Source organism: Dryobates pubescens, chromosome 4 (assembly GCF_014839835.1).
Source record: "Dryobates pubescens isolate bDryPub1 chromosome 4, bDryPub1.pri, whole genome shotgun sequence".
Lineage (NCBI taxonomy): Eukaryota > Metazoa > Chordata > Aves > Piciformes > Picidae > Dryobates > Dryobates pubescens.
In genome coordinates, this window is record NC_071615.1 from 17,431,423 (window position 1) to 17,454,322 (window position 22,900).

Here is a 22,900-nt window from a genome sequence, read left to right on the forward strand (position 1 = left end):
ATCAGCACTGAATCATTTCCCACTGGGAAGAACTTGCCTCAGATGCTCAGACTCCAGGTCCTTTCTCACCTGCTCAGGGAACCACTTCCCTCTTCAGTGTAAAACCCAACTCAAGGCTTCCCCTGTCCCCCACTCACTCCCTCCCCCTCGGCAGAAGCCAGGCTGCTCCCAGCCGTGTCTCCCAGCAGCTGCCCTTCCCCCCTGATCCCTTGGTGCTGCAAGAGAGGAGCAGAGAGATCTGCCCCCCCGCGCCGCGGCTGCCTGCAGCCCCCCAAGCCCTTTCCCACTTGCTTTTGCTCTCTTGCAGACGCTCCTCAGCTGCACGGCAAAGGCTCCGGCGCCCAGCAGCGCAAGTTGTGACATCTGCCGGCCCGGGAGGGCAGCAGCAGCGCACAGCCGGCCCGGGAGGGGAGCAGCAGCACAGAGCCGGCCCTGGAGGGGAGCAGCAGCAGCACAGAGCCGGCCCGGGAGGGCAGCAGCAGCAGCACAGAGCCGGCCCTGGAGTGGAGCAGCAGCAGCACAGAGCCGGCCCGGGAGGGGAGCAGCAGCAGCACAGAGCCGGCCCGGGAGGGGAGCAGCAGCAGCAGCAGCAGCACAGAGCCGGCCCGGGAGAGGGGAGCAGCAGCAGCAGCAGCGCACAGCCGGCCCGGGAGGGGAGCAGCAGCAGCAGCAGCGCACAGCCGGCCCGGGAGGGGAGCAGCAGCAGCAGCAGCGCACAGCCGGCCCGGGAGGGGAGCAGCAGCAGCAGCACAGAGCCGGCCCGGGAGGGGAGCAGCAGCAGCAGCACAGAGCCGGCCCGGGAGGGGAGCAGCAGCAGCAGCGCGCAGCCGGCCCGGGAGGGGAGCAGCAGCAGCAGCAGCGCACAGCCGGCCCGGGAGGGGAGCAGCAGCAGCAGCACAGAGCCGGCCCGGGAGGGGAGCAGCAGCAGCAGCACAGAGCCGGCCCGGGAGGGGAGCAGCAGCAGCAGCGCACAGCCGGCCCGGGAGGGGAGCAGCAGCAGCAGCAGCAGCACAGAGCCGGCCCGGGAGGGGAGCAGCAGCAGCAGCAGCACAGCCGGCCCGGGAGGGGAGCAGCAGCAGCAGCACAGAGCCGGCCCGGGAGGGGAGCAGCAGCAGCAGCACAGAGCCGGCCCGGGAGGGGAGCAGCAGCAGCAGCAGCACAGAGCCGGCCCGGGAGGGGAGCAGCAGCAGCAGCAGCGCACAGCCGGCCCGGGAGGGGAGCAGCAGCAGCAGCAGCACAGAGCCGGCCCGGGAGGGGAGCAGCAGCAGCAGCAGCGCACAGCCGGCCCGGGAGGGGAGCAGCAGCAGCAGCACAGAGCCAGCCCGGGAGGGGAGCAGCAGCAGCAGCAGCACAGAGCCGGCCCGGGAGGGGAGCAGCAGCAGCAGCAGCGCACAGCCGGCCCGGGAGGGGAGCAGCAGCAGCAGCACAGAGCCGGCCCGGGAGGGGAGCAGCAGCAGCAGCAGCGCACAGCCGGCCCGGGAGGGGAGCAGCAGCAGCAGCACAGAGCCGGCCCGGGAGGGGAGCAGCAGCAGCAGCACAGAGCCGGCCCGGGAGGGGAGCAGCAGCAGCAGCACAGAGCCGGCCCGGGAGGGGAGCAGCAGCAGCAGCAGCGCACAGCCGGCCCGGGAGGGGAGCAGCAGCAGCAGCAGCAGCACAGAGCCGGCCCGGGAGGGGAGCAGCAGCAGCAGCAGCGCACAGCAGGCCCGGGAGGGGAGCAGCAGCAGCAGCACAGAGCCGGCCCGGGAGGGGAGCAGCAGCAGCAGCACAGAGCCGGCCCGGGAGGGGAGCAGCAGCAGCAGCACAGAGCCGGCCCGGGAGGGGAGCAGCAGCAGCAGCAGCGCACAGCCGGCCCGGGAGGGGAGCAGCAGCAGCAGCAGCAGCACAGAGCCGGCCCGGGAGGGGAGCAGCAGCAGCAGCAGCGCACAGCCGGCCCGGGAGGGGAGCAGCAGCAGCAGCACAGAGCCGGCCCGGGAGGGGAGCAGCAGCAGCAGCGCACAGCCGGCCCGGGAGGGGAGCAGCAGCAGCGCACAGCCGGCCCGGGAGGGGAGCAGCAGCAGCGCACAGCCGGCCCGGGAGGGGAGCAGCAGCAGCAGCACAGAGCCGGCCCGGGAGGGGAGCAGCAGCAGCAGCAGCACAGAGCCGGCCCGGGAGGGGAGCAGCAGCAGCAGCAGCACAGAGCCGGCCCGGGAGGGGAGCAGCAGCAGCAGCAGCACAGAGCCGGCCCGGGAGGGGAGCAGCAGCAGCAGCAGCGCACAGCCGGCCCGGGAGGGGAGCAGCAGCAGCAGCAGCGCACAGCCGGCCCGGGAGGGGAGCAGCAGCACAGAGCCGGCCCGGGAGGGGAGCAGCAGCAGCACAGAGCCGGCCCGGGAGGGGAGCAGCAGCCTTGGGGCTTTTGTTTTTGTTCTCATTTCCTCTCCTTGCCTCATGACAACTGCAGAGACTGAACTGCGCCTGGGGGCTGCTGCTGCCATTGCTCCTGGGCGCTGCAGGGCTGAGCCCCAGGCCAAAGGGCACCTGGAGCTGGGCCTAGGTTGAGCCCTACACCAAGAGGCCACCTTGAGCCGTGCCTAGGCTGAGCCCTACACCAAGAAGCCACTTTGAGCTGTGCCTAGGCTGAGCCCCACACCAAGAGGCCCCTTGGGCCGTGCCTGGGCTGAGCTGTGCACCTAGAGGCACCTTGGGCAGTGCCTGGGCTGAGCTGTGCACCTAGAGGCACCTTGGGCCGTGCCTGGGCTGAGCTGTGCACCTAGAGGCACCTTGGGCAGTGCCTGGGCTGAGCTGTGCACCTAGAGGCACCTTGGGCCGTGCCTGGGCTGAGCTGTGCACCTAGAGGCACCTTGGGCTGTGCCTGGGCTGAGCTGTGCACCTAGAGGCCCCTTGGGCAGTGCCTGGGCTGAGCTGTGCACCTAGAGGCCCCTTGGGCCGTGCCTGGGCTGAGCTGTGCACCTAGAGGCACCTTGGGCCGTGCCTGGGCTGAGCTGTGCACCTAGAGGCACCTTGGGCCGTGCCTGGGCTGAGCTGTGCACCTAGAGGCACCTTGGGCAGTGCCTGGGCTGAGCTGTGCACCTAGAGGCACCTTGGGCCGTGCCTGGGCTGAGCTGTGCACCTAGAGGCACCTTGGGCCGTGCCTGGCTGAGCTGTGCACCTAGAGGCACCTTGGGCCGTGCCTGGGCTGAGCTGTGCACCTAGAGGCACCTTGGGCCGTGCCTGGGCTGAGCTGTGCACCTAGAGGCCCCTTGGGCCGTGCCTGGGCTGAGCTGTGCACCTAGAGGCACCTTGGGCCGTGCCTGGGCTGAGCTGTGCACCTAGAGGCACCTTGGGCTGTGCCTGGGCTGAGCTGTGCACCTAGAGGCCCCTTGGGCCGTGCCTGGGCTGAGCTGTGCACCTAGAGGCCCCTTGGGCTGTGCCTGGGCTGAGCTGTGCACCTAGAGGCCCCTTGGGCTGTGCCTGGGCTGAGCTGTGCACCTAGAGGCACCTTGGGCAGTGCCTGGGCTGAGCTGTGCACCTAGAGGCACCTTGGGCCGTGCCTGGGCTGAGCTGTGCACCTAGAGGCCCCTTGGGCCGTGCCTGGGCTGAGCTGTGCACCTAGAGGCACCTTGGGCCGTGCCTGGGCTGAGCTGTGCACCTAGAGGCACCTTGGGCCGTGCCTGGGCTGAACTGTGCACCTAGAGGCCCCTTGGGCCGTGCCTGGGCTGAGCTGTGCACCTAGAGGCACCTTGGGCCGTGCCTGGGCTGAGCTGTGCACCTAGAGGCCCCTTGGGCCGTGCCTGGGCTGAGCTGTGCACCTAGAGGCACCTTGGGCAGTGCCTGGGCTGAGCTGTGCACCTAGAGGCACCTTGGGCCGTGCCTGGGCTGAGCTGTGCACCTAGAGGCACCTTGGGCAGTGCCTGGGCTGAGCTGTGCACCTAGAGGCACCTTGGGCCGTGCCTGGGCTGAGCTGTGCACCTAGAGGCACCTTGGGCCGTGCCTGGGCTGAGCTGTGCACCAAGAGCCACCTTGGGCAGTGCCTGGGCTGAGCTGTGCACCTAGAGGCACCTTGGGCTGTGCCTGGGCTGAGCTGTGCACCTAGAGGCACCTTGGGCTGTGCCTGGGCTGAGCTGTGCACCTAGAGGCCCCTTGGGCCGTGCCTGGGCTGAGCTGTGCACCTAGAGGCCCCTTGGGCTGTGCCTGGGCTGAGCTGTGCACCTAGAGGCCCCTTGGGCCGTGCCTGGGCTGAGCTGTGCACCTAGAGGCACCTTGGGCTGTGCCTGGGCTGAGCTGTGCACCTAGAGGCACCTTGGGCTGTGCCTGGGCTGAGCCGTGCACCTAGAGGCACCTTGGGCTGTGCCTGGGCTGAGCTGTGCACCTAGAGGCACCTTGGGCTGTGCCTGGGCTGAGCTGTGCACCTAGAGGCACCTTGGGCCGTGCCTGGGCTGAGCTGTGCACCTAGAGGCCCCTTGGGCCATGCCTGGGCTGAGCTGTGCACCTAGAGGCACCTTGGGCCGTGCCTGGGCTGAGCTGTGCACCTAGAGGCACCTTGGGCCGTGCCTGGGCTGAGCTGTGCACCTAGAGGCACCTTGGGCCGTGCCTGGGCTGAGCTGTGCACCAAGAGCCACCTTGGGCTGTGCCTGGGCTGAGCCGCGCACCTAGAGGCACCTTGGGCCGTGCCTGGGCTGAGCTGTGCACCTAGAGGCACCTTGGGCCGTGCCTGGGCTGAGCTGTGCACCAAGAGCCACCTTGGGCTGTGCCTGGGCTGAGCCGCGCACCTAGAGGCACCTTGGGCCGTGCCTGGGCTGAGCTGTGCACCTAGAGGCACCTTGGGCCGTGCCTGGGCTGAGCTGTGCACCAAGAGCCACCTTGGGCTGTGCCTGGGCTGAGCCATGCACCAAGAGCACCTTGTCCTAAGGAGAGAAGCATTCTGTAGCACCCGTGTTCTGCTGCTGCCCCTGCAGCGCTCCGCGGCACCGGCAGCCCCTGCAGCGCTCCGCGGCACCGGCAGCCCCTGCAGCGCTCCCTGGCACCGGCAGCCCCTGCAGCGCTCCCTGGCACCGGCAGCCCCTGCAGCGCTCCGCGGCACCGGCAGCCCCTGCAGCGCTCCGCGGCACCGGCAGCCCCTGCAGCGCTCCGCGGCACCGGCAGCCCCTGCAGCTTGCTGGGACACTCAGGAGGGCTCTATCTGCTTGGGCTGATCCCATCCCATCCGGATCTGCATCCGCCAGGCAGCTGAGGGCTGGGCACCCGCTCGGCCTGCCGCTGCTGGGGATGGAAGAGGCTCCCTGCTTCTGCTTGGGTCTCACCTGGGGGCTGCCAGCCCTGGCAGCGCTCCCTGAAGGCATTTGGCTCTTTCGTACTCTCTGGCTCCGCTCCGCTCCGCTGGAGGACCTCCCCTTTCCTGTGTGCTGAACGGAAGCAGCCCCCTGGTGTTCCCCTCAGGAGGAGAGAAGACTCTTTAGAGAGAGCCTTTTTAGGTGCAGTCATTGACTTCTTTTTGGAGAGTTTGACTTCTTTTGGACGATTTTGTTTGTCCTCCCCCCCTGCTCCCTTCTGCCCTCGGTGCCATCCAGCGCATTGGACCGCAGGGGACACTTCTCAGCATGCCGCAGCTAGAGGAAGACGAAATCCCAGTGCCTTTTTTTTCTGGTGGAGCAAGAATGGACCTGTGGTGAAGACAGCTTTCAGCCCCCCTCCTTGGTGTGCTCCTCAGGCTGGCTTTGGTTTTTGATCCTGCTGTATGTAAAACGTGCCCTGGGTTACTGAGCAGAGCTTTGGGTGGTTGCTCAGCAAAACCAAAACCCCAGCCCAGCAGCAGAGCTGCACTTGGCTGCGCCTCAAGTGGAGTCTTGGTGGCTGCCAACGCAGCACCGAATCCAGCAGGAGCACCAAGTCCTGTCCCCAGCTTGTGCAGGTGGGATCCAGACCCTCCCCCCTTAAAGCCATTCCTTCCCAGGGCCACCAGTCAGGATCCCTTGGGTGGGCAGAGGGCATCGGAGAGTCGCAGAATGGTCAGGGCTGGAGGGGACCTCCAGGCTCAGCCAGGTCCAACTCCCCTTCCAGGGAAGAAGTTTCTTCTCATGTCCAACCTGAACCTGCCCTGGGGCAACCTGAGGACATTTGCCTCATCCTATTGCTTGCTCCCAGGGAGCAGAGCCCAAGCCCCAGCTGGCTGCAGCCTCCTCTCAGGGAGCTGCAGAGAGCAAGGAGGTCTCCCTCAGCCTCCTCTTCTCCAGGCTCAACACAGCTTCACAGCTTGCAGCAGGTTGGAAGGGACCCTCCAAGGTCCTCTTGTCCAACCCCCCTGCAGTCAGCAGGGACATAGAAACACAGAGTTGTCAGGGCTGGAAGGGACCTCAAGGCTCAGCCCAGCCATGGCCAGGGACACCTCACACTGCAGCAGGTTGCTCACAGCCACCTCCAGCCTGGCTGCAAACACCTCCAGGCAGGAGGCTTCCACCACCTCCCTGGGCAGCCTGTGCCAGGCTCTCACCACCCTCCTGGGGAACAACTTCTTCCTCACAGCCAATCTCAATCTCCCCACTTCTACTTTTGCTCCATCCCCCCCAGTCCTGTCCCTACCCCACACCCTCAGATGATGGAAGGATTTAGGTGAACCAAGGGGAAGTAATTCCAGAGACCAACCTTCCTCTCCTGGCTGACCTCTGCACCAGGGTGCTGTGCTTGTGGCAGCTGAAGGGCCAGGGACCACCCAGCCCTTGGGGTGCTCTGTGGCCTTTGGACCCTTAGACCTTAAAGCACTGCCCCTGAGCACCCCCTGGCCACCAGCACACTGAGCTGGCTCCCAGCTTCAGCCCTGCTCCTCGTGGCCTCTCCTGGTGTTCCAGGGGAGAAGCTGCCTGTGGGGGGAGGCTGCTGCCGCCCCTCAGCATCCCAGCTGCGATCTGCTTTCAGTTCCTCCCCTCCCCCAGCCTGGGTCAGCGATGGGAGCTGCCAGACGATCGTTTCCCAAGCCCAGTGCATTCTGGTTTGCTTTCTTTTTTGGTGTTTGAGCCTTATTTTTGGCCTCTTAAGGAAGCAGCCCAGCTGTAACCTTCTGTTTACAGAGAGAAAGAAAGAAGTCAGTCGAGAAATAGCTCCCTAGGTTGTAGCAAAAGAGCCAAAGACAGAACTCGTGGTACTGAAACGCAGCACAGCAGCTACTGGTGGCCTCTGAGCAGTGGGGGGGGGTCTCCTGGCAGGGAGAGGCTGCTTTGAGGACCTCCAAAGGGTCCTTGGCCACCTTCCCCTTGCCCATGGTAGTCTCCTGGCAGGGAGAGGCTGCTTTGAGGACCTCCAAAGGGTCCTTGGCCACCCTCCCGTTGCCCATGGTAGTCTCCTGGAAGGGAGAAGCTATTTGAGGACCTCCAAAGGGTCCTTGGCCACCTTCCCCTTGCCCATGGTAGTCTCCTGGCAGGGAGAGGCTGCTTTGAGGACCTCCAAAGGGTCCTTGGCCACCTTCCCCTTGCCTATGGTAGTTTCCTGGCAGGGAGAGGCTGCTTTGAGGACCTCCAAAGGGTCCTTGGCAACCTTCCCCTTGCCTGTGGTAGCTGAGAAAGAGCCTCCCAAGCCCTGGCAGGACAGGGGACTCCCAGGGGGTGACTGGAGGTCACTGCTTCTCCTCCCTCTCTTTGCTTTCAACTTGAAATGCTGCTGCTGGGCAGCACCCAGAGCAGAATGCCCTCCTGCTAGGACTCCAGCAAAGCCTCTTGCCTCAGGGAAACGTTTCTTTGGTGGGAATTCTGTGGGATGTTTGTGTGCTTTGGGGGTGGTTTGTTGTTTGTTTTTTCCTCTGGTGTCTCTGTGTGCTCTAAGGAGTGAGTGAGTGATGTGGAGCGGCAGCAAGGCAGGGCCACAGCAGCAGCTGCTGAGGAGCTGGGAGCTGGCACCTCTGCCCCCACCAGGAGCTTGGTGGTGGTGTGGGGAGCAGAGGACATCCCCCTCCCCCCCCCCCCCTCCACCCCCCCCCCTCAGTCCTTGTGGCTGTCAGAGCTGCCCTTCACTGCTAGGTTCATTTGGGTTTGTTCTGGTGTGTGGTGGGACTGCCTTGCTGCAGCTGGTGGGGGTGGGATGAGAACTCTTCACCTTGTACAAAGCAACTGAATAAATGGTTTCACAGTTTCCAGAACTGCTTCTCCTCCAGCTCCTTCCCTCTGCTCTCCTGGCTTTGGTTGTGGCTTCAGCTCTGGCTGATCATCTCCTGGGGAGGGGGGAATGAACTCTTGGCTGCGTTCACTGCAAGCTGTGGCACGGGGAGCAAACCACAGCTGGTTCCAAGCTGTGCCAGGGAGGCTGAGTCACCATCCCTGCTTGTGTTTAAAAGCCATGGAGGTGTAGATCCAACCTGGAGGTGTTCAGGTCAGGCTGGATGAGGCCTTGAGCCACCTGGGCTGGGGGGGAGGTGTCCCTGCCCATGGCAGGGGCTTGGAACTGGATGATCTTGAAGGTCCCTTCCAATGTGATGATTCTGTGAACCTGTGGAGCTATGGCTTATTAGTGGACTTGGTAGAGCAGGATTGATGGTTGGGCTCCATGAGCTTGAACATCTTTTCCAACCTGAATGATTCTCTGGCTCTGCTGTGGGGCAGAATTGCATCTCCTCACTCCCTGTGCTCCTGCTGGAAAGAACAGGCCCTGTGTGCTGCCCTGACCTGGAGCAGAGCTGATCCTGTTCAGTGCTGTCCCTGCCCACCTCAGCCCCTGCTCACTGAGGCTCCTGCAGCTCAGGGCAGCTTGGCACAGCCAGGGGCTGCTGCCAGCAGGGAGGAGCCGATGGGCAAAGCTCCTGCCAAGGGCTGGGGGGCAGAAGGGCTCTGCCTGAGCCTTGCTCCTGGCACACCAAGGGCACTGCCACAGCTTGTGCCACACCTTGGGGGGCAGGAGGTGGCAGCTGTGGGGAGGAGCAGGCAGCACAGGGGACCCTCAGCTGCCCACCAAGGGACTGCAGCCTGTGGAGGGCATCTTCAGGAGAGAGCTGAGGGATCCCCAGGGCCAAGCCTCTTCTTCAGTGATCAGTGTCCCAGGAGGGCTCTGAATCTTCTGCCCAACCCATGAGCTCCTGAGTCTGGTTCCCCTCTGGTGCTGGATCCATTCTGGGACTTGCCCAGTGCCTGCCCCCAGCATCAGTGGTGCCAGTGGTGCCATCAGGGCTTGGGTTCTGTACTGGTTTGTGTCTCTGTCTCTATCCCATGGCATTGTTCTTCCCATCCCAGCTGCTCCAGTTTCCTTCCCACCCCATGAGTCTCTCTCCCTTTCTCTTCCCCCTGGGAAGCAGAGGGCTCCCAGAGGGCATCAGGCACTCATTTAGTGGCCAGCCCAGCCCTGCCCCTTGGCACCCTGGAGCAATGGTGTGACCCTGTGGGATCCTGCTGCTCACCAAGGTGCAATGCTGGTGCCAGTCCCCAGGGCCAGGATGGGTACCAGGGAGAGCTCACAGCTGCTTTTGGAGTCAGGATTTCCTGGGGTTCAGGTATCAGCCAAAATTTGGGAAGAAGGCACTGAGCAAGCTCCAGGTGTGGCCTCCCCTGGCACCATCCCAGCATAATTTGCTGTTTCCCTGCAGCTGCAGTCACTCCAGTGCAGGTCACTCCCATCCCATGCTGCACATCAGTCCCAGCCCCAGCACTGCTCCAGCCCTTTTCCCCCTGGAAAACAGCAACCAGGCAAAGCAAGGAGGCTTAGCCTTGGCTCTGAATCCACAGCGCCCCAGACTGGATTGGGTTGGAAGGGAGCTTCAAGATCATGCAGCTCCAATCCTCTGCCATGGGCAGGGACACCTCCCACCAGCACAGCTTGCTCAAGGCCTCATCCAGCCTGGCCTTCAGCACCCCCAGGCAGGAGGCAGCCACAGCCTCCCTGGGCAGCCTGGGCCAGAGGCTCCCTAGCCTCACACTCAACAACTTCTTCCTCAGCTCCACTCTAACCCTGCTCTGCCTCAGCTCCAAACCCTTCCCCCTTGGCCTGGCTCAGACCCCCTCAGCAAAAGTTCCTCTGCAGCCTTCCTGCAGGATCCCTTCAGGTGCTGGCAGCAGCTCTGAGGAGCCCCTGGAGCCTTCTCCTCTTCATCCATCCTGGCCTTGAACACCTGTGCCAGAGTCTCCCCAAAGTCTCCCCAAAGTGAGACTCCAAAATTCTTTGGAGTCTCACTCCAAAGAATTTCTTCCTAATGTCTCATTTCAATCCACCTTCTTCAAGCCTGAAGCCATCACCCCTGTCCTGGCACTCCCAGCCCTTGTCCCAAGTCCCTCCCCAGCTCTCCTGGAGCCCTTCAGGTACTGGGAGGCTGCTCTGAGGTCTCCCTGCAGCCTTCTCTTCTGCAGGCTGCACAGCCCCAGCTCTCCCAGCCTGGCCCCACAGGGGAGGTTCTCCAGCCCTCTAGGATCATCTTGGTGGCCTCCTCCTCCTCCAGGCCATGCTCAGGGTGGTGCTGCCAGCAATAAAGAGTCTCCCACCTGCTGCCCGGACCCTCTGCGCTTTTATTGGGTGCTGTAAATGGAATTCCCCTCCACTGCCCACCCCTCCCCCCCTGGAAGGAGCCCTGGAGCTCCACGGAGCTCCCACCAGTGAAAACCAGCAGGGATGGCTTGGGGCCACCAGGTGAGCAAGCTGTGTTTCGAAGGCTCTCTGCTGTGGGTCACGGCTGCCTGCTTCACTCTACCCTCCTGGGCTTGGCCAATCTCTTCAGGGACTTCCCGGTGCCCTCTGTGCTATGGGGATGCTCCTCCCCAGGTCCAGGGCTGATGCCATCAAATGCCACCTGCCCCACTCGTCCCCAGCAGCACAGGCAGGTAGGTGGCCTTCAGGCCTCGCCGTGGTGTCCTGGCTGGAGGTGTGTGGCACAGCTTTGTTTCTCCAGAGCTGATCTTCTCCCAGGATGGAGCCCAGCGCTTGGGCAGTTGTCCACAGTGGAACTGGCTGCCCTACCAGCATGCAGCTGATGTGACCTGCTCCTGCTGCTCACCTTGGAGTCATCTTCACCTTCAGTCTCTCTAACAGCAGCTGGATACAGCCTTCTGTGTGACTGCTGGAGTACAGAGTGAGGAAACTGCAGGTTCAGCTGAGTCCTTGGGCTTCAGGGCCTACTGCTGAGTCTTGGAGCTTCAGGTCCTACTGCTGAGTCTTGGAGCTTCAGGTTAAGCTGAGTCTTTGAGCTTCAGGTCCTACTGCTGAATCTTGGAGCTTCAGGTCCTACTGCTGAGTCTTGGAGCTTCAGGTCCTACTGCTGAGTCTTGGAGCTTCAGGTTAAGCTGAGTCTTTGAGCTTCAGCTTCTCCTGAGGTTTTGAGCTTCATGTTCTATGGAGTTCTTGAACTTCAGCTTCTACTGGGTCCTTGGGCTCCAGGTCCTACTGCTGAGTCTTTGAGCTTCAAGTCCTACTGCTGAGTCCTTGGGCTTCAGGTCCTACTGCTGAGTCTTTGAGCTTCAGGTCCTACTGCTGAGTCTTTGAGCTTCAGGTCCTACTGCTGAGTCTTTGAGCTTCAGGTCCTACTGCTGAGTCTTGGAGCTTCAGGTCCTACTGCTGAGTCTTGGAGCTTCAGGTTCTGCTGCTGAGTCTTTGAGCTTCAGGTCCTACTGCTGAGGTTTTGAGCTTCAGGGCCTGCTGCTGAGTCTTTGAGCTTCAGGTCCTACTGCTGAGTCTTTGAGCTTCAGGTTCTGCTGCTGAGTCTTTGAGCTTCAGGTCCTGCTGCTGAGTCTTTGAGCTTCAGGTTAAGCTGAGTCTTTGAGCTTCAGCTTCTCCTGAGGTTTTGAGCTTTAGGTTCTATGGAGTTCTTGAACTTCAGCTTCTACTGGGTCCTTGGGCTTCAGGGCCTACTGCTGAGTCTTTGAGCTTCAGGTCCTACTGCTGAGTCTTTGTGCTTCAGGTTAAGCTGAGTCTTTGAGCTTCAGCTTCTCCTGAGGTTTTGAGCTTCATGTTCTATGGAGTTCTTGAACTTCAGCTTCTACTGGATCCTTGGGCTCCAGGTCCTACTGCTGAGTCTTTGAGCTTCAGGTCCTACTGCTGAGTCTTTGAGCTTCAGGTCCTACTGCTGAGTCTTTGAGCTTCAGGTTCTACTGCTGAGTCTTTGCACTTCATTTTCTACTGAGGTTTTGAGCTTCATGTTCTACAGAGTCCTTGAGGTTCAGGTCCTACTGAGTCTTTGAGCTTCAGGTCCTATGGAATCCTTAGGCCCTGCAGAGCCCTTGGGCTTCAGGTCCTACTGAGTCACTGAGCCTCAGGTTCTATGGAGACCCTAGGCTTCAGGTTCTACATCCTAAGGCTTTGTCTCTTGGCTTTTGCTGGCTTGAGTGACCAGGTAGGGATGGAGAGGGCGAGGAGCTGGTGCTGATGAAGGTGTGTCCCACTCTGCTGGTGGTGTTCTGCAGTGGGCAGCAGCAAGCAGCAGCAGCGTGGCTGGGTTAGCGTGGCTGGGGCAGGGGCTGGAGCAGCATGGGCGAGGCAGAGGAGGAGGAGGAGGAAGGGCAGCGATCTGGGAGCCTACGGAGCGGCGCAGCTCGGAACAGCCGCTCCTGGCTCCCTAGAGTGGGGGGAGAGCTGTGCAGCTGCTGCCAGACACCAGGACCGCCAGCTCCTGGATGGACATCTCCTTGTTGAGGTAACTGTTGTACTGCGCCGCGCTGAGCCGGCCGCTCTGCAGGGCCTCCTCGATGGAGAACTCGCGCCCCGACTTCCTGTCCAGGATCACCGACGACTCCCCGCTGGGGCCCTTGATGGAGATCTCCTCCCAGTCGCACTCCTGGCTCTTCAGCTTGACGAAGAGGCTCCACTCGATGAGGCCGAAGAGGTGAGCCTCCTCGGGGGACATCTCCTTGCCCGTGTCGGGGTCGATGACCACGATGGAGCGCCGCAGGTGGTTCTCCCTCTGCTCCCTCTTGATGGCCACCGTCTTGAGGCGGTTCTGCAGCTGCTCGATCTCCGCGTCCTTCTCGCGGGACAGCTGCTTCAGGTCCTCCAGCTCCCTCTCCAGAGCCTGGAACCTGGAGTCCAGGTTCGCCCCGCTGTCCACGTGGCTCATGCTCCTCAGGTCCCGAGCTTCTGTTGCCGTCAGCTCGATCTCCGACTGCAGCCTCCTGGTTTCCATCAGCAGGCTCTGCTTCTCCAGGTGCAGCTTGTGGTTTTCCTCCCTCAGCAGGTCGAGCTCCTTGGAGGACTTGGAGTTGTTGAACTCCACCTCGGACAGCCTGGTTTCCAGGCGGTTGATGTCTGCATCCAGCTCCCTCTTCCTCCTGCTCTCCTCCTCCAGGCTGCTCTTCAGCTTTTGAATCTCGTACTCGGTGTCCCCTTTGTCCACCTGGACGCTCTCGGAGAACACCACTTTCTCTTTCACCTCCATCTTCTCCAAGGAGAGCAGCTTCTTCCTCAGGGCTTCCAGCTCTGTCTGCAGGACCTGTCTGCGGTGCTTCTCTTCCTCCAGCTCCAGCTTGAGCAGGGAGTGCTCCTTCTCCTGCTGGGGGTCCTGCTGCAGGATCACTTTCTGCTTCACGGTCACTCGTTCCGTCGTCTCCCTCTCTTGCTCCTCCAGCTCGCTGAGCCTGATCTTCAGCCTCCGCACCTCCAGCTCGGCCTCCCTGCGGGCCTGCCTCTCCTTCTCCAGCTCCTCCAGCTGCCGCTCCAGCTCGGCCCTCCTCCTCTGCAGCCTGCGCAGCTCCTCGCGCAGCTCGTCGATCTGCTTCAGCTCGCTCTCGATGCTCTGGGAGAAGGAGTTCACCTCGGCCTTCAGGGCAGGGTCTTGCTCGTACTTCACCACCTCCTGCTGCACCACCTTCTCCTTCACCTGGGAGAGTTCTTCCTCCCTCTGCCTCACCTTCTCCTCCTGGAGCAGCCGCTCCCTCTCCAGGTCGATGTGCTTCATCTGTTCGTCCGCCAGCTGCGCCCTCAGAGACTCCACCTCCTCCCTGGTCTTGGGGTCTTCCCGGAACTGCAGGATTTCCTGCACCACCTCCTTCGTCTGCACTTGAGGTTTGGTGTCTTTCAGAGCCTGTATCTCCTGCTTCAGCTGGTAGATCTCCAGGTCAGCTCGTTCAATGGCTCCCGTCCTCTCGATGATCTCCTCCCGCAGCCGCTGCAGCTCCTTCTCGGTCTCTGGGTCGTTCTTGTACTTGATGACCTCCTTAATGACCTCCTTGACTTCCACCAGCGGCCCTCTGTTCCTCAGCGCAGCCAGCTCGCTCTGGCAGCTCTTCAGCTGCTCGTCACCCCCCCGGCACCTCCTCTCTTGCTCCACCAGCTCCAGGCGGAGGTTGGCCACCTCGGTCTCGGCCTTGGGGTCGGGGCGCACGATCTCGCGCACCTTCTCCTGCACCACCACCTTGGAGTTCTCCTCCTCCAGCAGCTGGATCTTCCTGAGCAGCTCAGCCTTCTCCCTCTCGTTGGAGCGGCCCTTGGACTTCTCGTCCTCGTACTGGCGCCGCAGCTCGTTCACCTCCCTCTCGATGGCCAGGTCCTTCTCCACCTTCAGCACCTCCTTGACGGTGATCTTGCCCTCGGCGATGGCTCTCTCCTTCTCCAGCCGCTTCAGCTTCTCCTGGAGGAAGCTGAGCTCCTCCTCGTGCTTCTGCCTCAGGGCACTCTCCCTCTGCTTGCTCTCCTGCAGCATCCGGAACTCCATCTCCAGCTGAGGGTCGTTCTGCAGCTTCAGCACCTCCTTCTCTGTGACCTTCTCCTGCTCCTTGCTCTTCTCGCTGGACAGCGCCGCGATTTGGCGGCGCAGGAGGAGCACTTCGCTCTCCCTGGTTCCTTCCTGCCTCCTGAGCTCTTCCAGCTCTTCTTTGAGCCTCAGGATCTCGTCAGCCTGAGCCTTGTCCTGCTCAATCCTCAGCACCTCTTTCACGATGTACTCCTGGCCCCCTTCCCTCTTCTCGTGCTCCAGGACGCGCAGCCTGACCTTGAGAGCCTCCAGCTCGTCCTGGAGGACCTGGTTCTTGCGCTGCTCCTCCGCTAGGTTCTGCTGCAGCTTGTGGAAGCTCTCCTCCAGCTGGGGGTCAGGCACTTTCTTCAGCAGCTCTTTCTTCACGACCATTTCTTGGGGCTTTTGGTTCTGCAGGTGGACAATGTTGTTCTGGATGGCTTGGATCTCCGCTTCCAGCTGCTGCCGGCGCTGAGTCTCGTCCTCGAGCTCTTTCTTCAGCTTCCACACCTCCTCCACAGGCCTCACAGCTGTTCTGCTCTGGGCAAAGTCCTCTGTCAGCTGGACCTCAGGTTGCTGTGGTCAAAGAGAGAAGGTGGAGTCAAGCAATAATTTTGGGGCTTATTCCTTGTGCCACCTGAGGCAGAAGGAGAGGAGGACATTGGGTTTGGGGTGCTGGGGGGGCCTTGGCAAACAGGGCTGCTCTTGGACTGCTCTGGGGGTGCCCAGCCTGGGCAGTGGCACCTCTGAGGCCTGTGGCTGGCAGAACAAAGCTCTCAGCCGTGAGGGACAGGGATTCCAGCATGAGCTTGCCGAAAGGAGCATTAAAAACCCACATGGAGCCTCCCAGGGTGAGCAGGAGATGGGGCTGGGGAGCACAGAGGAGTTGTCTGTCTGATGTGATTGACTCCTGATTAATCCTACAATGGGTTGGCTTGGAAGGGAGCTTCAAGTTCACCCAGCTCCAAGTCCCTGCCACGGGCAGGGACCCCTCCCACCAGCACAGCTTGCTCAGGGCCTCATCCAGCCTGGCCCTCAACACCTCCAGGCAGGAGGCAGCCACAGCCTCCCTGGGCAGCCTGTGCCAGAGTCTCCCCAGCCTCACTGCAAGGAATTTCTTCCTCCTCTCCACTCTCAGTCTCCTCTCTCCCAGCTCAAAGCCATTTGCCCTGGGCCTGGCACTCCCAGCCCTTGTCCCAAGTCCCTCCCCAGCTCTCCTGGAGCCCTTCAGGTCCTGGGAGGCTGCTCTGAGGTCTGCCTGGAGCCTTCTCTTCTCCAGGCTGCACAGCCCCAGCTCTCCCAGCCTGGCCCCACAGGGGAGGTGATTTGGGGGCATGAGCCATTAGCTGGGCTGGCTCCCAGCTCAGGTTGCAGCAGCACAGGCACAGGAGTGCCCTGGCCAGGGCTGTCCCCTCCAGAGCCCCCTGCCCCTCCCTTACCTGCCGCAGGAGGCTCTGAGCGAACTCCAGGTTCTGCAGCCTCTGTCTGTTCACGGCGTTGACTTCGGTGAACTTGGCTGCCAGGATGGCTTCCTGGGGAACAGAAACGCCTTGAGAGGAGGTGGTGGAGCCAGGGCTGCCCAGGCAGGGCCCTGAAGAAGTTAACCATGGGTGTGCCAAAAACCTACAGTGGTGATCTACCGAACAGGAGGGAGGCAGAGTGCCACAGGCACGGTCACACTGTACAGCTGCTCCTCAGGACGTGCAGAGAGGTGAAGCTGAGGGACAACAAGTTCCCCAAGAGCCAGCAATGAGCCCTCAGGGCCAATGGTGTCCTGGTGTGCATGGGGAAGAGTGTGGTTGGCAGGGCAAGAGAGGTTCTCCTGCCCCTCTACTCTGCCCTAGGGAGGTCACATCTGCAGTCCTGGGTCCAGTCCTGGGCTCCCCAGTTCAGGAGGAACAGAGAACTGCTGGAGAGAGTCCAGGGCAGGCTGCAGAGCTGCTGAGGGGCCTGGAGCAGCTCTGGGAGCAGCAAAGGCTGAGAGCCCTGGGGCTGAGAGCCTGCAGAAGAGCAGCCCCAGAGGGCAGCTGAGCAATGCTCAGCAAGAGCTAAAGGAGCTGTGGGGGGCAAGAGGCTGGGGCCAGGCTCTGCTGAGTGCTGCCCAGGGCCAGCACAAGGGGCAAGGGGCAGCAAGTGTCAGGCAGGAGGTTGGAGCTGAGCAGGAGGAGAAAGTTGTTTGGGGTGAGGCTGCTGGAGGCCTGGAGCAGGCTGCCCAGAGAGGTTGTGGAGTGTCCTGGTGTGGAGAGCTTCCAACCCCCCCTGGGCACTGTGCTGCTGGGCAGGGTGCTGGGGGTGCCCTGCTGGGGCAGGGCTTGGGCTGGGGGAGCTCCAGAGCTCCCTTCCAGCCCCTACCCTGCTGGGATTCTGGGATCCTGTGTCTGAGTGCCTCAGAGCTGCTGTGGGTCTGGAGTTCTCTGCAGCCCTTGGGCTGAAAGGATCAGGCTGGGCCTGAATCAATCCCTTATCTTCAGTGCTCCCTGAGTGGTGGCTCTTGCCCTCTCCCCCACAGCCTCCCTTTGCTGCTTTGACCAGCAGCCCCCATCCAGGTGCTGAGCAGCACCCATCCAGGCGGTGTTCAGATCTCAGTCCATGTTTCAGGGTCCTGGCAGGGGAAGAATTCCAGGGGCTTGTCCCCTCTTCCCCTCCACAAGGTGCTAGCTCCTGGTTTTTCTCTCCCATCAGGGCCAGCCCAGTCCTGACAAGAGGACGAGGTGGGAGGATGACAAATCCCTTCGCCCACCCCAGTTCTTTGTCCTTCCCTCCTCTCCTCTCTGGCCCCAAGGTCTCCAGCAGCAGCTGGAGCTGTTTGCAGGATCCCCATTGCTCCCCAGACTGTGCTCTGGGTGTTGCAGGCCTCCCCTTGCTCACCTCCTCCTTCACTCTGGCAGCAGGAGACTGCAGCCTGGGCTTCTTGCTGGTGTAGCCATTGCGGCCGTTCTCCAGGTCCAGGATGGACCTCAGCTTCTCTGCTTCCAGCTCATAGTCCTGTGGGAAGAAGTTCCCAGGAGGGAGATGCCATTCCTGGTGCCCTCCATGCACACCTCCCCACCTCTAATCACTGCTTCCCTTGGGCAGTGTGTTGGGGGAGCTGCTGGGGGGGGTGGGACCCCGAGCACTGCTGGCAGGACCTCTGGGCAGGTCGAGTCGGATGCTGCACTGGGAGCACAGCAGCAGAGCTGCAGGGATGTGCTGCCCTCTCACCCAGCTGCAGGGATGTGCTGCCCTCTCACCCTGCTGCAGGGATGTGCTGCCCTCTCACCCAGCTGTGCTGCCCTCTCACCCTGCTGCAGGGATGTGCTGCCCTCTCACCCAGCTGTGCTGCCCTCTCACCCAGCTGCAGGGATGTGCTGCCCTCTCACCCAGCTGTGCTGCCCTCTCACCCAGCTGCAGGGATGTGCTGCCCTCTCACCCAGCTGCAGGGATGTGCTGCCCTCTCACCCTGCTGCAGGGATGTGCTGCCCTCTCACCCAGCTGTGCTGCCCTCTCACCCTGCTGCAGGGATGTGCTGCCCTCTCACCCAGCTGCAGGGATGTGCTGCCCTCTCACCCAGCTGTGCTGCCCTCTCACCCAGCTGCAGGGATGTGCTGCCCTCTCACCCAGCTGCAGGGATGTGCTGCCCTCTCACCCAGCTGTGCTGCCCTCTCACCCAGCTGCAGGGATGTGCTGCCCTCTCACCCAGCTGCAGGGATGTGCTGCCCTCTCACCCAGCTGTGCTGCCCTCTCACCCTGCTGCAGGGATGTGCTGCCCTCTCACCCAGCTGCAGGGATGTGCTGCCCTCTCACCCTGCTGCAGGGATGTGCTGCCCTCTCACCCAGCTGTGCTGCCCTCTCACCCTGCTGCAGGGATGTGCTGCCCTCTCACCCAGCTGCAGGGATGTGCTGCCCTCTCACCCAGCTGTGCTGCCCTCTCACCCAGCTGCAGGGATGTGCTGCCCTCTCACCCAGCTGCAGGGATGTGCTGCCCTCTCACCCAGCTGTGCTGCCCTCTCACCCAGCTGCAGGGATGTGCTGCCCTCTCACCCAGCTGCAGGGATGTGCTGCCCTCTCACCCAGCTGCAGGGATCTGCTGCCCTCTCACCTAGCTGCACGGATGTGCTGCCCTCTCACCCTGCTGCAGGGATGTGCTGCCCTCTCACCTAGCTGCAGGGATGTGCTGCCCTCTCACCCAGCTGCAGGGATGTGCTGCCCTCTCACCCTGCTGCAGGGATGTGCTGCCCTCTCACCCAGCTGTGCTGCCCTCTCACCCTGCTGCAGGGATGTGCTGCCCTCTCACCCTGCTGCAGGGATGTGCTGCCCTCTCACCCAGCTGCAGGGATGTGCTGCCCTCTCACCCAGCTGTGCTGCCCTCTCACCCTGCTGCAGGGATGTGCTGCCCTCTCACCCTGCTGCAGGGATCTGCTGCCCTCTCACCCTGCTGCAGGGATCTGCTGCCCTCTCACCCTGCTGCAGGGATCTGCTGCCCTCTCATCCTACCCACGGGCTGCAGACCCTGCTCTCCCAGACAGGAAGCCTGAGCCAGCTGCCATGGTAATGGCCACAGGATGTCAGCATCAGAGCAAATAGGACCTGGGTTTAGCTCTGTAGCTGACTGAGCAAGGACTGCAGGCTGGTGGCTCCTTGTAGGATGCAGCTGGCCTTGGGGGTGCTGGGGTTGCAAAGCTGGCCGGGTGCTGGCACTGAGAGCTGCCAGCCCAGCCCCAGCCTGGCCTGGGCTGAGCCCCAGCAGTGTGGGCAGCAGGGGCAGGGAGGGGATTCTGCCCCTCTGCTGTGCCTGCTGAGACCTCCCCTGCAGTGCTGGGGCAGCTCTGGAGCCCTCAGCACAGCCAGGGAGCTGCTGGAGCAGGGCCAGAGGAGGCCACAGCAGTGCTGGGAGGCTGGAAGCCCTCTGCTGGGAGGCCAGGCTGGGAGGGTTGGGGTTGTGCAGCCTGCAGAGGAGAAGGCTCCAGGGAGACCTCCTGGTGGCCTTGCAGTGCTTCAGGGGGACAGAAGAGAGCTGGGGACAGACTGCTGAGCAGGGCCTGTTGGGGCAGGCCAAGGGGGGATGGTTGGAACTGCAAGAGGGAGACTGAGAGTGGAGAGAAGGGAGAAAGGTTTGGTGCTGAGGGTGGGGAGAGCCTGTGCCAGGCTGCCCAGAGAGCTGGGAGCTGCCCCATGGCTGGCAGCAGTGCAGGGCAGGTTGGTTGGGGCTGGGAGCAGCCTGCTGTGGCTGCAGCTGTCCCTGCTGGCTGCAGGGGCTTGGTCTACATGACCCTTAAAGGTCCTTCCAACCCAAAGCAGTCCCTGATTCTACAGCAGCTGTCCCAGCAGCAGCACTGCAGTCCTTACCTTCACTGCCTGCTGGTATTGCTGAGCTGTGGCAGAGACCTTCTGCACCTCCTGTTCCTTGCTTGCAATGTCACCAAGGAGTGCCTGGCACACATACAGACACATGTCAAAGGGGACACCAAATCCAAAGGCCTTCTGCAGCTCCCAACCCCAAGAACTCCAACCTTCTCCATGTGGGAAGTGTCACCAAGGCACAGGTCAGACACTGTGACCTCCCAGTCTCCCACTCAAGCTCAGTCGAGCTCATAAGGTGCTGCAGCAGCTCTGCTGGGAGCACAGGCTGAGGGAGCTGGGGCTGTGCAGCCTGCAGAGGAGAAGGCTCCAGGGGCTCCTCAGAGCTGCTGCCAGCACCTGAAGGGATCCTGCAGGAAGGCTGCAGAGGAACTTTTGCTGAGGGGGTCTGAGCCAGGCCAAGGGGGAAGGGTTTGGAGCTGAGGCAGAGCAGGGTTAGAGTGGAGCTGAGGAAGAAGTTGTTGAGTGTGAGGCTGGGGAGACTCTGGCCCAGGCTGCCCAGGGAGGCTGTGGCTGCCTCCTGCCTGGGGGTGCTGAAGGCCAGGCTGGATGAGGCCTTGAGCAACCTGGGCTGGTGGGAGGTGTCCCTGCCCAGGGCAGGGGGTTGGGGCAGATGAGCTCTGAGCTCCCTTCCAACCTGTGCCATTCCGTGCCACACCTCCACACTGTCATCAGGAGCTGAGTTCTCTTCCTGCTCCTGTTCCTTCTCCTCTCCCCATGGGTGCCCTCAGGGGCTCTTACTGCTTGGCTCTGCAGCTTCCTCTCCACCTGCTGGATGTTGTCTGTCTCCTGGGGCTCGTAGCTGGGGACGCTGCCCAGGAACTGGCTGAGCCGCTCGTAGTTGCTGCGGTAGTTGGCGTAGGCAGTCCTGGCCTTCTGCAGGGTCTGTGTCCTGGGGGGGGGGGAAACCAGCTCAGCCTCACCACCACCCCCACCCCCCTCCTGTCATCTGCAAGCACCTCTCAGCCCAGCCCTGCTTCCCCTGCCCCCCACAGACCCAGGGCTGAGCCGGAGTCTCCATCTCTGAGGGAAGAACATTCAGCCCCCAGCGCTGCCCAGACCTCCCCAGCCAGCAGTGGTGGAACTGTGCCAGGCACAGCTCTCTTCTCCTCCCCCTTAGCTCTCCCCAGAAGTCCTTCTGCAGCTTCTCCTTCCCAGGAAGGTTTTATCACACAATCAGAGAATAATAGGGGTTGGAAGGGAGCTGTGGAGGTCATTGAGTACAAGCCCTCTGCCCAAGCAGGCTCACCTAGAGCAGGCTCACCTAGAGCAGGCTACACAGGACAGCATCCAGGTGAGTCTGGAAAGTCTCCAGAGCTGGAGACTCCAGCACCTCTCTGGGCAGCCTGCTCCAGGCCTCCAGCAGCCTCAAAGGAAAGTTCCTCCTCATGTTCAGGTGGAACTTCTGACGTTCCAGTCTGTGCCCACTGTGCCTTGACCTGTCCCTGGGCACCACTGAATAAAGCCTGGTCCCACCCTCCTGCCACCCACCCTTGAGGTATTGATCAGCACTGATCAGATCCCCCTCAGGCTGCTCAACTGCCCCAAGCCCCTCAGCCTTTCCCCATGACAGAGCTGTTCCTCTCCCCTCAGCATCTTCACAGCCCTTTGCTGGACCCTCTCAAGCAGTTGCTGGTCCTTGAATTGGTGAGCCCAGGCCTGGACCCAGGACTGCAGGAGCAGCCCTAGCAGGGCAGAGTAGAGTGGGAGGAGAACCTCCCTCGCCCTGCTGGCCACACTCTTCCAGATGCCCCCCAGGACATCTTTGGCCTTCTTGGCCACAGGGCCACATTGTTGGCTCATGGTCACCCTGCTGTCCCCTAACACTCCCAGGCCCTTCTCCAGGGAGCTGCTTCCCAGCAGGTCCCCCCCTCAGCTGCCCTGCTGCAGGAGGTTGTTCCTCCCCAGGGGCAGGACCCTGCCCCTGCCCTGCTTGAACTTGGTGAGGTTCCTCTCACCCAACTCTCCAGCCTGGGCAGGTCACAGTGCAAGGCAGCAGAGCCTGGTGGAGGGGTTTCACCTCTTCCAGAGTGGCTGCCACCTCCCTGCAAACACCCTGGCTCTGCAGGCTGGTGCAGGCCTAGCTGGCCCTGCCCTGGAGCCTCACCTGTGGTCGATCTGCTTGCTGAGGTTGTTGAAGCGTTGGTTGAGTTTGTAGAGCTCAGCCTCCTGCCGCTCGATGTCAGGGCAGTGCTCCTGGAACTTGCTGGCCAGGGTGCTGGAGCAGGACTTGGTCCTCTGCAAGTTCTGCTCTGCTTCACTCAGCAGGAACTTCTTGGACTGGAGCTCAGCACTCATGGCCTGTGGAAAAGGCAGAGAGGTTGTCCATGGTTGCATTTATCACTGTTCCCCACCAGCTCCAGCACGGAGCTGCAGAGGTCCATAGCAGGGTGGGGGTGGGAAGGGAGCTCTGGAGCTCCCCCAGCCCAAGCCCTGCCCCAGCAGGGCACCCACAGCACCCTGCCCAGCAGCACAATGCCCAGGGGGGTTGGAAGCTCTCCACACCAGGACACTCCACAACCTCTCTGGGCAGCCTGCTCCAGGCCTCCAGCAGCCTCACCCCAAACAACTTTCTCCTCCTGCTCAGCTCCAACCTCCTGCCTGACACTTGCTGCCCCTTGCCCCTTGTGCTGGCCCTGGGCAGCACTCAGCAGAGCCTGGCCCCAGCCTCTTGCCCCCCACAGCTCCTTTAGCTCTTGCTGAGCATTGCTCAGCTGCCCTCTGGGGCTGCTCTTCTGCAGGCTCTCAGCCCCAGGGCTCTCAGCCTTTGCTGCTCCCAGAGCTGCTCCAGGCCCCTCAGCAGCTCTGCAGCCTGCCCTGGACTCTCTCCAGCACTTCTCTGTCTCTCCTAAACTGGGGAGCCCAGAAATGGACCTAGGACTCCAGATGTGGCTTCACTGGGGCAGAGTAGAGGGAAAGAGGAACCTCTCTTGCTCTGCTGGCCACACTCTTCCTCAGGCAGCCCAGGAC

At 62.4% G+C, this 22,900-nt stretch overlaps 2 protein-coding genes across 2 annotated transcripts in view; one reads left to right on the forward strand and one right to left on the reverse strand.

Annotated features, from left to right (window-relative positions):
- Positions 1 to 448, forward strand: part of UBN1 (ubinuclein 1) — a 34,594-nt gene extending 34,146 nt beyond the window's left edge. Inside the window, exon 17 of the mRNA XM_054180711.1 lies at positions 308 to 448. Within this exon, the coding sequence (XP_054036686.1) occupies positions 308 to 360 (53 nt within the window). The 3' untranslated portion in view covers positions 361 to 448. The remainder of the gene's footprint in view (positions 1 to 307) is intronic.
- Positions 449 to 12,465: 12,017 nt separating this feature from the next.
- PPL (periplakin) overlaps positions 12,466 to 22,900 on the reverse strand; it is a 44,941-nt gene continuing 34,506 nt past the window's right edge. The window contains exons 17-22 of the mRNA XM_054180713.1: positions 22,038 to 22,231; positions 20,672 to 20,822; positions 19,919 to 20,002; positions 17,462 to 17,578; positions 16,033 to 16,125; positions 12,466 to 15,169 (exon numbers count right to left, since the gene is read on the reverse strand). Of these exons, the coding sequence (XP_054036688.1) occupies positions 12,485 to 15,169; positions 16,033 to 16,125; positions 17,462 to 17,578; positions 19,919 to 20,002; positions 20,672 to 20,822; positions 22,038 to 22,231 (3,324 nt within the window). The 3' untranslated portion in view covers positions 12,466 to 12,484. The remainder of the gene's footprint in view (positions 15,170 to 16,032; positions 16,126 to 17,461; positions 17,579 to 19,918; positions 20,003 to 20,671; positions 20,823 to 22,037; positions 22,232 to 22,900) is intronic.